This window comes from Aotus nancymaae, unplaced genomic scaffold (genome assembly GCF_030222135.1).
Source record: "Aotus nancymaae isolate 86718 unplaced genomic scaffold, 86718_ANA_hifiasm-v0.15.2.pri h1tg000062l, whole genome shotgun sequence".
Taxonomy (NCBI): domain Eukaryota; kingdom Metazoa; phylum Chordata; class Mammalia; order Primates; family Aotidae; genus Aotus; species Aotus nancymaae.
Genome location: NW_026988476.1, coordinates 656,309 through 671,487, shown reverse-complemented (window position 1 = coordinate 671,487; position 15,179 = coordinate 656,309). Strand labels below are relative to the sequence as shown.

Here is a 15,179-nt window from a genome sequence, read left to right as displayed (position 1 = left end):
CTGCATCCTCAACAGCGTTTGGTACTGTCAGTTTTTTTTTTGTTTAGCCACTCTGATAAGTGTGTGGTGATAGCTCATTGTGGTTTTAACTTGCATTGTTTAACATGATGTTAAACATTGTTTCATGTATTTGTCATTTATATCTTATCTTCAGTGAAATGTCTACATCTTTTGCTTCTTTTCTAATTGAATTGTTTTTTCACCGTTTCTCTTAATGAGTTTTTTTTTTTTTTAAATACAATTGACCCTTTATATCTGTGGGTTCTGCATCCATGGATTAAACCAACCATGGATTGAAAATATTTAGAAAAAAATTGCATCTGTACTGAACATGTACAGGCTTTTATTTCTTGTCATTCCCTAAAGAATATAGTATAACAGCATTTACAATGGATTAGGTATTTTAAGTAATCTAGAGATTATTTAAAGTATACAGGAGAATGTGCATAAGTTAAATGCAAGTACTGTACCATTTTATATCAGAGACTTGAGCATCCACAAATTTTGATATCTCGGGGAGGTCCTGAAACCAATCCCCTATGGATACTGAGGGACAACTATTCTAGATACTAGTCCATTGTCAGAAAGGAAGTGTGTGTGTGTGTGTGTGTGTGTGTGTGTGTGTTTTTCCTAAGTTTCAGATCAGTCTATATCTTGTCTTTGCATCCTCTTAACATGGTTTTTCACAGAACAAAAGTTTTTAATTTTGATAAAGTTCAGTTGATCAATTTTTCCTTTTATGGATCATGCTTACGTTGGTCAAGTCTAAGAGCTCTTTGCCTAACCTAAGTTTCTCTACTATGTTTTTCCTAGATCTTTTTTTATTTTTTATTTTTTTTTAAATTTGTTTTTTTTTTTGACACGGAGTTTCACTCACCCAGGCTGGAGTGCAGTGGCGCGATCTCGGCTCACCACAACCTCCGCCTCCTGGGTTCAAGCAATTCTCCTGCCTCAGCCTCCCGAGTAGCTGGGACTACAGGTGCGCGCCACCATGCCCAGCTGATTTTTTTTTTTGTATTTTTAGTAGAGACAGGGTTTCACTGTTTTGACCAGGATGGTCTCGATCTCTTGACCTCATGATCCACCTGCCTCAGCCTCCCAAAGTGCTGGGATTATAGGCGTGAGCCACTGCACCCGGCCTTTTTCTAGACCTTTTATTATGGTTTTATATTTTACATTTATGATCCATTTTGAGCTAATTTTTGTATGAGATACGAGACTTAGATAACTTAAATCAGGATTCTTTTTTGCTTATATTGCTCCAGCACCATTGCTGACTAATTGCTCCAGGACCATCTATGGCAAAGGCAATTCTTTTCATCCATTAAATTGCTTTTGCTCCTTTGCAAAAAAAAAAAAATCAGCTGGACATATTTGTGTGAGATTACTTCTGGGTTCTGTGGTTTTTTTTTTTTCCCTTCCTGGTGTACCACATAGTCTTGATACTGTAGCAGTATAATAAATCATAAATTAAATTTTCTTATTATATAGCTATTCAAATTATGTTTCACGTTGAGTGAATTTATGGTAGTTTATATTTTTTAAGGAAATGGTCCCTGTCATCTAAGTTATCAAATTTATGTGTTTAGAGTTGGTTGTAGTGTTCTCTTACTGGCCTTTTTATGTCTGCAGGTCTGTAGTGATATCCTGTTTCATTCCTGATAATGGTAATTTGCATCTTCTCTTTTTTTCTTTGTCAGTCTTACTTGTTAATTGTATTGATCTTTCCAAGAACCAGATTTTTGTTTTATTGTTTTTTTCCAGTTTCAATTTTATTGATTTCTGCTTTTACTATTTTCTTCCATATGCCTGTTTTGCATTTATTTTGTTTTTTTTCTAGGTTCTTGAAGTAGGAGCTTACATGATTGGTTTGAGAATTTTCTTTTTTATAATGTATGCACTAACTCTTAAAGATTTCCATCTTAGCACTTCTTTAGCTATATTCCATAAATTTTGATATGTTGTATTTTCATTTTCTTTTATTTCAATTTTTTAAAATTTCCTTAAGACTTCCTGTTTGACCTATGATTTATTTAGAATCACATTGTTTCACTTCTAAATGTTTAAAGATTTTCTTATCTTTCCATTACTGATTTCTAGTTTGATTCCATTGTGATCAGAGAACATGCATTGTGTGATTTCATTTCTTTTAAATTTGTTGAGGTTTCTTTTATGGCTCCAAAATATGGTCTGTCTTATTATATGTTTCATAGCCACTTGAACAGAATGTACATTCTGCTATTATTGAGTGAGTGTGTTCTATATATGTTTAGATCATGTTGCTTGGTATTGTCAAGTTCTATATTCTTGCTGATTTTCTGTCTAGTGTTATGCTAGTTGGCTAAAGAAGAGTACTGGATTATAGATTTTTCCATTTTGTACTTCAGTTCTATTTTGCCTCATATGTTTTGTAGCTATGTTGTTTGATTCATACACATTTAGGATTGCTGTGTCTTCTGGGTGGGTGGGCCCATTTATCATTATATAATGTTTCCCTCTGTCCCTGGTTATTTTCTTTGCTTTGAAATATTTTGGTATTTATCTGATATCAATGTAGCCACTTTTGCTTTCTTTTGATTACCGTTTATGTGATATATTCTCTTCCATCCTTTACTTTTAACTTTCCTATATTATATGAAGTGAGTTTCTGACAGTGTAGAGTTGATTCATGTTTTTTAATCCACCCTGCCAATCTCTGTCTTTTCATTGCTGTATTTAAGTCATATATAATTAACACATTATGGGTATGTTAGGGCTTATTTTTAGTTTTTTCATTTTTCTGTTTTTTTTTTTTTCTTTATCTTCCTGTGGGTTACTTTAACATTTTAAAAGAATTCCATTTCAGTTTATTTGTAGTATTTTTGAGTATATCTCTTTGTACAGCTTTTTAGGTGTCAACCTTTTAGTAATTCAAGACACCTGCCTAGATGTGTTTGTTTTTGCCCTCCCCCATTTATAATTGGCTCAGATATTTCCTCTACATATATTTAGAACCACATTATGCAGTGTTTTAATGATTTTTGTTTTAACTATTAAACATAATTTAGAAAACTCAAGAGGAAAAAGAAAGCCTATTGTATTTACCTATATTTTGGCATACCATGTCCTTTTTTTCTTTCCCAATGTTTCAAGATTTCTTCTTTTTATTGTTTTCTATTTAGAGAACTTCCTCTAACCATTCTTTTATGGTAGATTGTCTAGCAACAAATTCTCTTAATCTTTCAACTGAGAAATGTTTTTATTTTCCTTTTATTCCTAAAGGATATTTTTGTTCAATACAGAATTCTGGATTTGGCAGCATTTTTTTTCTTTCAGCACTTGAGAAATATTCTTTTTTTCTGGCCTCTGTGATTTCTGATGAGAATCCCACTGTCTTGTTACTGATGAAAAATGAATTGTCTTGTTACTCTCAAGTGAAGGTGGATGCCCAGAGTCCCAAAGGTTCTCCACCGACATCACGATAAGAGGGTAGAGGGGCTCATTGCCATCTAGTGGGAATGAAAGTCCAGACTTCTACCTGCCTTCTCTGAAACCATGCTGAAGGGTTAGAACATCTGCTTACAATGTTCTAGGCTCTCTACTCAACATTTGATGGTATGGGTATGGGTGGGTCACAGGTTTTGTGTGTGTGTGATGTTTGGCTAGAGTATAATAGTTACTGTTTAAAAGTTTTCTGTCTTGCTAAGGTGCTCTTTCCTGGTCTTTTACTAGAGGGACAGCAAGATCTTATTCAGGGTTTTGTTATTGTTGTTTGTTTTGATATGCATGCATTGGCATTTCTAGTTGCCAGCTTCTCCAGCTCCAAGTCTGGCATATGTGAAGCAAAAAAGAAAACTCAGAGAATCTGCCACTGTGTCATTCCTTGGATCTCAAGATCCTCTGTTTGTCTGCTTTTTCTCCACAGTTCAGAGTCTTCTTATGCTTATTTTACATATAATGTCCAGTGTTTTTAGTTGTACTTAGTGGAAGAAATAGGGAAAAGTGTGTCTACTCCATCTTCCCAGAAACAGAAGTCCCTGAGCAGTTGTTTTTAAAGTAAGTTACAGGCATCATGATATTTTACCTTAAAATACTTCATGATATATCTTCTACAAACACAGACATTGGGCCAGGCACGGTGGCTCATGCCTATAATCCCAGCACTTTGGGAGGAAGAGGCGGGCGGGTCACCTGAGGTCAGGAGTTCAAGACCAGCCTGGCCAACATGGTAAAACCCCATCTCTACCAAAAATACAAAAATTACCTGGGTGTGGTGGCAGGTGCCTATAATCTCAGCTACTTGGGAGGCTGAGGCATGAGAATTGCTGTAACCCAGGAGGCAGAGGTTGCAGTGAGCCAAGATCGCACCATTGTATTCCAGCCTGGACAAGAGCAAAACTCTGTCTCAAAAAAAAAAACAAAAACAAAAACAACACAGACTTTCTACATACCTAGGACTTCATATCACATCCAAGACTATAACATTGATACAATATTATCTTAATATAGAATACCTATTCAGATTATTTCAGTTGTCTCCAAAATGTTTTTCATGGCTATATTTCCCCGATCCAGGATTATGCATTTCATTTGGTTGTCTTGTATCTTTTGATCTATGATACAGTCTCCCAGCCTTTTTGTTGTTATTCTGTTTTATATTAGTTTTGTCTTTCATAACATTGACTTTTTTAAGAGTTTAGGCAAGTACCATATAAAATGACCCACAATCTAGATTAGTCTGTTACTCCTGACATGCATACCATGTCAGGTTATGGTTAAATATTCTAATTTAGAAGGATTGAGGTTAAATATTCTGACAACAGTGCTATATAGTATAATATGTTGACTGTCTGTCATTGCATCAGTCGTAAGTTTGATCATTTGGTTAAGATGGTGTCTACCAGATCTCCATTGCAAAGATGTCTTTTTCGTCTTAGTAATTAATAAGTAATATGTGGGGTAGAGACCATTATTTTAAAAGCCCTGGAAAACCATGAATTAAATATATGTATTTTTTAATTACCAGAAAAGCTAGCTTATTTTTACAGTAGGATTCCAAGCAATAAATACAGTTAGAAAAATGGAAATACAAAATCACCATTAAGAAAACACCACAGTAATTATTGTTGCAGGCAAGAATTATTAATGAATACTAAAATTAGTGGGCAAAAGTATGATGAGATAAGATATTCACATAATCTCAATTCCCTGTCCCCAAGACACTTAATAATTATAAAGGGAATAGATACCACCTTATTAAATGATCTAATTTAACATCATCAGTAATAACACGTATTGCGTATCACCTCTGTGGTATTCTTGCCAAAGTTGTGTAACCTCATTTCAAACTTGACAAAACATCAGACACACCCAAGTTGAGGAACATTCCTACAGCATAACGGATTAATACTCTTCAAGACTGTCAAGGGCATGAAAAATTAAAAAAAAAAAAAAAAAAAAACTGTTACAGATTGGAATAGGCATGACAACTAATGCAATACAGAATCCCAGATTAGATTCTGGACCAGAAAAAGGACCCTAGTGGGACAGTTGGTAAAATCTGAATAAAGTCTGTAGATTAGCTAAGAGTATTGAATCAATGTTAATTTCTTGGTTTGATGATTATACTATGATTACATAAGAGAATAATGAGGGGAGAGGGTGAAGAGTATATAGGAACTATTTTAACATCTTTAAGTCTAAAATTATTCCAAAAGAAAAAGCTATGTTTTTTCTATTTTTTCAACCTTTTATGATGAAAATTACTGATAAAATAAATACTTCCAATTCATTTTGCTTGGATAACAGCCTTTTTAAGTAAACAAAATCCAAATTTGTATAAGAACTAAACATGTTTAACAGAACATTTCCATATTCTTTCTGTATTATAACAGACACTGGAATGTCCTTCCCATTCTGAAGCATGGATACAGTTCACAGAGAGACCTGGGCTTCTCTCTTTAGACTTTGTGATACCTATATTTGCCAGGTTATGAATTTTAGACATCACAGTTCACTCAACACATCGAGCACTTATTATGTCCCAGGCACTGCTCTGGGCACTAGAGATAAATGAGTAAATAACAGTAAAAGAAAATCTCACGCCTCATGAATCTTAGATTCTATTGAAAGCCCATGAATGACAAAATAAGCACATTTCTGAAGTATGTTTACAGTATGTTATGGAGAAAAATAAAGCAGTAAAGGGTGAATTCCAGGATGGGCAGGGGTGGTGCAGGGGAGCACTTTCTTTACTATTTTATGTAAAATAGCACCCACTATCATTCCCTATCCCTTTTCCTGCTTTCTCTCTTTCAAGATATAACTATTTGATATTATATATTTAAAATACATTTATAATTCTTCCCCATTAAAATTTAATCTCTGTGTGAACAAGGGCTTTGTTTTACCCGCAACCGAAGAACAATGCCTGACTTGTAGCAGGCCTTCAATAAATATTTGTTGAATGAATGCTTCCTCAAATGTTCAGTCAGATGCTGTACCTAGCTTACATAGTTCCTTGTACTCACTCAATGAGGGACTAGTAAAATTTGGTGGATTTCATTAATACACAGACTCAGGTTCTATAAGAGCCCATTTTGTAGAATAGCTTGTATGTGCTTTTTGTACTTTTATGGGTGAAAATGGAACCCCCGCAGACCCTGGGAATGCTTCTTAGTTGCCTGTCACCATGGGGAATTTCCCCAGCCTGTTGGCAAGGGAGTCATTTCATTGTACTTCCATTTAAAATATGATACAAAATGCTTTTCTTTTGAAAAATGAAAAACATAAGAGGAAAAGTCTTTCCCTTTCAAACTGTGGAACTTTCATAGCTGAATGTCTTAGATATATGCTTCTTTATCTTATCCCTAGATAAAAAATACCCTTATCCATTCTTATAGTTTACACTCTGGCCTGTTACAATTTTATATTAGAAACATCTGTTTCTTTTCCTGTAACCTTAATCATCTTTCATTTTTATATTTTGAACAGTGTTATTTGCTTGTCTACTACACCGGCTGGCGGAATGTCAAATCTTTTCTGACTTTTGGCTTAATCTGTCTATGCAACATGTATCTCTATGAACTGCGCAACCTCTGGCAGCTTTTCTTTCATGTGACTGTGGGAGCATTTGTTACACTACAGATCTGGCTAAGGCAAGCCCAGGGCAAGGCTCCCGACTATGATGTCTGACACCATCCTTCAGATCTATTGCCTTGGCTTCAGGGAGAAAAGGAGGGAACATACCATAACTGCCACTGTGATGAAGAAGCTCTTCCCCACAGAGGAGAAGCTCTGCTTTCTTTCTCTCCAACTTTCCTTTTTTAAAATCAGCATGGCGTGCCTGTGAGCATGGAAGACCTGCTAGGAAAAGTCCTGTCAGAAGAATGTTGGCCATGAGATTATCATTCAGAGAAGGGGGAGATTTCTCTCTTCAAGGCCGTAACAGCGGAAGAACGGTCATATGCCATTGGAAGACTTGACCAGCAGTTCTGAATCCTTCCTGAAGAGTTCAAAAAACAGATGTCGTACTTGCTCTGAGGACCAGGCAGGAGGAACTCTACAACCTGCGTTTGCCTTTGTGAGGCATTAGTATAGACCAAATAAAAAGCTGCAGAAATTGGAAAGTTTGTTTTAAATAGATGACTGTGATAAATATCAGATTATTTACACATTTATAGTACTAAGAGTTTATAAAGTCCAAGATGGTGTGAAATTGGTTTTTACTTTTATATCTTTGCTTGAATCTTAACTCTGGAAATCACCTGATACAGAAGAAGGCTGTGATGAGCTCATCTCTGGAACATCGCAAGTATTGAAAATACAGTAATGTATGTTTCCTTCTTAATCCACATTTGTTGTTTCTTTTGAAATTACATCTCAAAAATATGACTCAGACTATAGCCATTGTTTCCCAGACTTCAGTTTCTTGATTACTACTTGTATTACTATTTTCTTAATATTTATCTTTTAAATTTTAAAGTTTTTAAAAAAATGAATCCTACTCCAAGTGGAAAACAAGTATCAGTTTGCCATAAATAAAAGGTAACCACAAAATAAATAAGATGAACACAGAAAATGTTGTTCAGTTCTAGCTAGAAACTAATGCCTAGAAAGGCTCTGAATCTGAGGCTCGCTCTTTGTGGCAGTGAGGATGTTACCAGCACCGGTGTGAGGTGCTGTCTCTGGAGTAATCAGAGGATAAAAGGAAACTGTAAAGGGAATGACATTCTCACTGTGAATCAGCATTATTTTATGTTGTGTACCACTTAAAGACATCTTGTGTCCCACCAGTGGTATGGGTCCTGCACTATGGAAATACTTGACTGTATTAAGAATCAGAAGGTGGCTTTCCTAGCAACTCATCATTTTATGGCTTTGAGGAGTTAAGCCCCTAGTATCTGAGAGAACTTACTTGCTTTTTGATAATGTTTTAAAGATTGTTTAAGCAGTTATGAATTAATAATAATATAGGAAGCACAGTTTGATTCCATTAGCAAAATCTTCGACTCTCATGGTTTTAGAAGCCATCTTCCAGAATGATTTTCCTTTGTTTAAAATATTTCAAACAAGGAATTCATAGGATACTGAAATTTGATATCATACAGAAAAACAGTAGACCCCATTACATTGTAATTGTTGTTACTGGGCTCATTTATTAAGCAGAAGAAATAGTCCAGAGGACAAAGTCGGTGAACTGTTTTGTTTGCGTGAACCACTATTTGTGGATCTGTCTAGAACTGTAAAATCTTGCTTAACTAGAACCTTAGTTGGCACTCTCCTTTTAGAAGAATGAGGTAAAAGGAAGACAATAAGCGTATGATATCAGGGATTCATGTAAAACTAGAAACTAGTTTGCTCCAGTTTTCTCCTCTAACAAGCCTGCTCTGAAATTATGCATGTTCTGAGAGATACTCCAAGGAATCACAAGATCCTAAATCATCAAAACACCATTGAATTGTGTTGGGCATTTTGTAGCCTGGAAAGTGAAGTGGTTCCATTTAGAAAGTTTTTCAGGCCAGGCATGGTGGCTATAATCCCAGCCTGTAATCCCAGCCCTTTGGGAGGCAGAGGCAGGTGGATCACTTGAGATTAGGAGTTTGAGAACCAGCCTGGCCAACATGGTAAAACCTCATCTCTACTAAAAATACAAACATTAGCTGGGCATGGTGGCGTGTGCCTTTACTCCCAGCTACTCAAGAGGCTCAGGCAGGAGAATAAGGTGGAGATAGCAGTGAGCCCAGATCACACCACTGCATTCCAGTCTGGCCAACAGAGCGAGACTGTCTCAAAAAAAAAAAAATAAATAAAATAAAATAAAATAAAATAAATAAATAAATAATATATATATATATATATATATATATATATAATGCTTTCTGAACTAATGGATAAAAGTTGTTTTTTTTTTTGTAAATAGTCAACTGGAAAGTTGGAGCATCCTGGTTAATTGAGATTTTGCTCTGTATTGGTACAGCTCGTACCAGTTTGGTTCAGGAGCTACCTCCTTGTCATTTAATTGATGAGTTACAATGTTTGGTATTCAGATACATTCAGCAAGAACACTTGAAAACTCCTCACCAGTTATTTTTAAAGGCTTACTTTGTTTTTTGTTTTTATTTTTTCACTGGCTATTTTGGATAAGAGAATGTTTACATCTTAATGTAAAAAAAAAAGAAAACAGGTTTAAATGTTTTATTTATAGAAATGTTTTCTTTCATTATTTGGTGCCTGTATCTCTGAGTGTTTATATCATTTCCCCGCCTGTATCATGTTGCCTCCCTCCAGAAAAAAAAAACACACTGAACTTGGAGAGAAATTGGTGTAAAGAAGTCCTTAGGCTCTTTAGAAAGAATCACTTTAGGCCTCCAAGGTGTATGATCTTATGTTTATATTGCACTTTTACTTCTAAGAACAAGTCTGAATTTACCTCCTTATAGTGAGTTTTGTAGCATAGGAGCAGGAGTAGCTGCCCTCATGCTAAGAGGGAGGACACAGAAGCGATCAGATGGTAATGACTTGCCCAGCTCACATAGCTGAGCACACACAACCCTAATCTCCTAGTACAGAGTTCTTTGCACTAGCATGGAACTAATGAAGGTGACCAGTGTTATATTCAGGGAATATGACTGTTCTTGGTAAAGCCAAGGAATTGAGGTGTTCTGAAATTGGTGAGTCCAGGCCTGCTGCTGGGGCATTTTATCCTAATAGGTATATTTTATTTTAATTTAGATAATTCCTAAATACTGCCTTTTGATTAAGGTGTACCATGAGAGCAAAGATACCTTCTTTTATATACTCAAAGTAATTGCAATATTTGCTTGCCTTTTTCAGTCTGTATTTGAAATGTTTTTTTTTTAATTACACTTTAAGTTCTAGGGTACATGTACAGAACATGCAGATGTGTTACATAGGTATACACGTGTCATGGTGATATGCCGCACCCATCAACCCATCATCTACAATTGGTATTCCTCATTTTATCCCTCCTCTAGCTTCCCACCTACCAACAGTCCCCGGTATGCAATGATCCCCTCCCTGTGCCCATGCGCTCATTGTTCAACTCCCACTTATGAGTGAGAACATATGGTGTTTGGTTTTCTGTTCTTGTGTCAGTTTGCTGATAATGATGGTTTCCAGCTTCATCCGTGTCCCTGCAAAGGACATGAACTCATCCCTTTTTATGGCTGCATAGTATTCCATGGTGTATATGTGCCACATTTTCTTTATCCACTCTATCACTGATGAGTATTTGGGTTGGTTTCAAGTCTTTGTTATTGTGAACAGTGCCACAATAAACATATATGTGCATGTATCTTTATAGTAGAATGATTTATAGTCCTTTGGGTATATACCCAGTAATGGGATTGCTGGGTCAAATGGTATTTCTAGTTCCAGATCCTTGAGGAATTGCCACACTGTCTTCACAAGGGTTGAACTAATTTACATTCCCACCAACAGTGTAAAAGCATTCTGATTTCTCCACATCTTTTCCAGCATCTGTTGTTTCCTAACTTTTTAATGATTGCCATTCTAACTGGCATGAGATGGTATCTCAATGTGGTTTTGATTTGCATTTCTCTAATGACCAATGATGAGTTTTTCTCATATGTTTCTTTGCTGCATAAATGTCTTCTTTAGAGAAGTGTCTGTTCATATCCTTTGCCCACTTTTTGATGGGGTTGTAGGTTTCTTTCTTGAAAATTTGTTTAAGTTCTTTGTAGATTCTGGATATTAGCTCTTTGTCAGATGAATAGATTGCAAAGATTTTCTCCTATAGGTTGCCTGTTCACTCTGATGATAGTTTGTTTTGCTGTACAGAAGCTCTTTAGTTTAATTAGATCCCATTTGTCTATCTTGGCTTTTGTTGCCATTGCTTTTGGTGTTTCAGTCATGAAGTCTTTGCCCATGCCTATGTCCTGAATGGTATTGCCCAGGTTTTCTTCTAGGGTTTTTATGGTTTTAGGTCTTACATTTAAGTCTTTAATTCGTCTTGAGTTAATTTTTGTGTAAGGTGTAAGGAAGGGAGCCAGTTTCAGCTTTCTGCATATGGCTAGCCAGTTTTCCCAACACCATTTATTGAATAGGGAATCCTTTCCTCATTGCTTGTTTTTGTCAGGTTTGTCAAAGATCAGATGATGGTAGATGTGTGGTGTTATTTCTGAGGCCTCTGTTCTGTTCTATTGGTCTATATATCTGTTTTGGTATGAGTACCATGCTGTTTTTGTTATAGTAGCCTTGTAGTATAGTTTGAAGTCAGGTAGCATGATAGCATGATGCCTCTAGCTTTTTTTTTTTTTTTTTTGCTTAGGATTGTCTTGGCTATGGGGCTCTTTTTTGGTTCCATATGAAATTTAAAGTAGTTTTTTCGAATTCTGTGAAGAAAGTCAATGGTAGCTTGATGGGGATAGCATTGAATCTATAAATTACTTTGAGCAGTATGGCCATTTTCATGATATTGATTCTTCCTATCCATGAGCATAGAATGTTTTTCCATTTGTTTGTGTCCTCTCTGATTTCCTTGAGCAGTGGTTTGTAGTTCTCCTTGAAGAGGTCCTTCACTTCCCTTTTAAGTTGTATTCGTAGGTATTTTATTCTCTTTGTAGCAATTGTAAATGGGAGTTCACTCACGATTTGGCTGTTTGTCTGTTATTGGTGTATAGGAATGCTTGTGGTTTTTGCACATTGATTTTGTATCCTGAGACTTTGCTGAAGTTGCTTATCAGCTTAAGGAGATTTGGGGCTGAGATGATGGGGTTTTCTAAATAGACAGTCATGTCATCTGCAAATAGAGACAATTTGACTTCCTCTTTTCCTAATTGAATGCCCTTTATTTCTTTGTTTTGCATGACTGCCCTGGCCAGAACTTCCAATACTATGTTAAATAGGAGTTATGAGAGAGGGCTTCCTTGTCTTGTGCCGGTTTTCAAAGGGAAGGGAATGTCCATTCAGTATGATATGAGCTGTGGGTTTGTCATAAGTAGCTCTTATTATTTTGAGATATGTTCCATCGATACCTAGTTTATTTAGAGTTTTTAGCATGAATGGCTGTTGAATCTTGTCGAAGGCCTTTTCTACATCTATTGAGATAATCTTAGTTTTTGTTATTGGTTCTGTTTATGCGATAGATTATGTTTATTGATTTGCATATCTTGAACCAGCCTTGAATCCCAGGGATGAAGCCAACTTGATCATGGGGGATAAGCTTTTTGATGTGCTGCTGGATTTGGTTTGCCAGCATTTTCTTGATGATTTTCACATCAATGTTCATCAGGGATATTGGCCTGAAATTTTCTTTTTTTGATGTGTCTCTGCCAGGTTTTTATATCAGGATGATGCTGGCCTCATGAGTTAGGGAGGATTCCCTCTTATTCTGTTTGGAATAGTTTCAGAAGGAATGGTACCAGCTTCTCTTTGTAACTCTTGTAGAATTCAGCTGTGAATCCGTTTTTTTGGTTGGTAGGCTGTTAATTGTTGCTCCAGTTTCAGAACTTGTTATTGGTCTATTCAGGGATTCGACTACTTCTGGTTCAGTCTTTGGAGGGTGTATCTGTCCAGGAATCTATCCATTTCTTTTAGGTTTTCTAGTTTATTTGCGTAGAGGTGTTTAGAGTATTTTCTGATGTAGTTTATATTTCCGTAGGATCGGTGGTGATATCCCCTTTATCATTTTTTGTTGCATCTATTTCTTCTCTCTTTATTAGTCTGGCTAGCGATGTATTTTGTTGATCTTTTCAAGAAACTAGCTCCTGGATACATTGATTTTTTGAAGGGTTTTTTGTGTCTCCATCTCCTTTAGTTCTGCGCTGATCTTAGTTATTTCTTGTCTTCTGCTAGCTCTTGAATTTGTTTGCTCTTGCTTCTCTAGTTCTTTTGTGATGGTAGGGTGTTGATTTTAGTTCTTTCCTGCTTTCTCTTATGGGCATTTAGTGCTATATATTTCCCTCTACAAACTGCTTTAAATGTGTCCCAGAGATTCTGGTACATTGTGTCTTCATTCTCATTGGTTTCAAAGAACATCTTTATTTCTGCCTTAATTTCGTTATTTACCCAGTAGTCATTCAGGAGCAGGTTGTTCAGTTTCCATGTAGTTGTGCAGTTTTGAATGAGTTCCTTAATCCTGAGTTCTAATTTGATTGCACTGTGGTCTCAGATACTGTTTATTATGATTTCCATTCTTTTGCATTTGTTGAGGAGTGTTTTACTTCCAATTATTTGGTCAATTTTAGAATAAGTGTGATGTGGTGCTGAGAAGAATGTATATTCTTTGGATTTGGAGTGGAGAGTTCTGTAGATGTCTATTAGGCCCACTTGGTCCAGAGCTGAGTTCAAGTCCTGGATATCTTTGTTAATTTTCTGTCTCATTGATCTGTCTAATGTTGACAGAGGGGTGTTAAAGTTTCCGACTATTACTGTTTGGGAGTTGAAGTCTCTTTGTAGGTCTCTAAGAACTTGCTTATGAATCTGGGTGCACCTGTATTGGGTGCATATAGATTTAGAATAGTTAGCTCTTCTTAATACCTGGTCTCTTTCCCAAAAGCCCTTGAGGCAGCATACCAAGAAAAGATATACACAATGATGTTAATAACATATGAACAGAAAGGGAAGAAAAACAAAGGAGGCTTAACATACATTATTGTATGTAAAATTTGACTCTGGAACTTGCTGGAAATTAAGGCTAAGAGAAGGGAAAGAAGTTATGCACTGCCCTATCAGTAGGTCAAAAGCATAACCAGTTCCTTAGGGGAGAGCCTTTCCTGATGCCTCCTGCTATAGATGTTCTCATTGAGGGTCCTGTGAAGTGCTAAAATGAACAGAATTCTTGATTTTCACACATTTACATGTTATGATTGTGCCTTGCATCCTTACCTTGTACCAGCTTTCAAAGGCTTCCATTTCAGGGTTTGGAGGATTTGTGTAGGTGTGGTTAATAAAGGATTTTGTTTCCATAAGTAAGAATTCTTATTCTAAGCTGCAAACAAGTATTAAGCTTGAAAAAAATTTGAGACAAATGCCTTGAGACACGGAGAACCTTTGCCGAATTCTGTAATTTGTAAGATAGAAAGTGAATGTGCTATCCCTGGATTAGCACAACTATATTGCAGTAAATGTGGTCTTCTTCACAGTGGAATTTAGTGTGGAGAGATGCGCGGCTCCATTTCTGTGAGGACGTGTGTGGAACCCCATTAGTCTCCTACTTTGTCAGGGCTCCACAGAGACCACAGGTTTGTCATAAGGGACCTAACCTCCATGGCTCCTGAGGTCAGCTGCTCGCCTAAAAGGCAATTGCTTGGCCTTTATTTCAGAAGGTTTACCAAGTGACCTAAGGATGTACTCGGAGCTGTTTGGTTTCCAAGGATTTCAACTGTGTGTGTGTGTGTGTGTACAGCTTCCTTGTTACTATTTTAACAGACTTTTGGCTCACTGTAAGAGTTAGAACTTACGTGAAGTGTGTGGTAAAAGAACACATACATTATTTTAGGAGCAGCCACCACTCAAACCACATTGAACACTTAACCTTACCACAGGTTATAGGTCACTCTTTGGGACCACATTCTTTTGTCTATGGTCAAGGCTTTATAGTATTTTTCTGCCTTATTATCTCTAAGGAACTGAAGTCTTTCTCCCTAAAAATGCTATGGTAAAATAAAATCTGATTTTCGGGTTAAACTGGCTTTAGTAATATCCTCACTAAAAGT

General features: G+C 36.3%; 1 protein-coding gene across 6 annotated transcripts in view; it reads left to right on the top strand.

Moving 5' to 3' along the window:
- SEC22A (SEC22 homolog A, vesicle trafficking protein) overlaps window positions 1–15,179 on the top strand; it is a 78,986-nt gene that overhangs the window by 59,561 nt on the left and 4,246 nt on the right. For 3 of the 6 annotated variants that reach the window (XM_012476192.3, XM_012476193.3, XM_012476191.3), the window contains one exon: window positions 6,973–10,795. In XM_012476192.3, the coding sequence (XP_012331615.1) occupies window positions 6,973–7,173 (201 nt within the window). In that variant the 3' untranslated portion in view covers window positions 7,174–10,795. Of the gene's footprint in view, window positions 1–1,632; window positions 1,668–6,972; window positions 10,796–15,179 lie in introns of those variants that run through there. The other 3 variants (XR_010338546.1, XR_010338545.1, XM_012476194.3) reach the window with 2 other exon arrangements.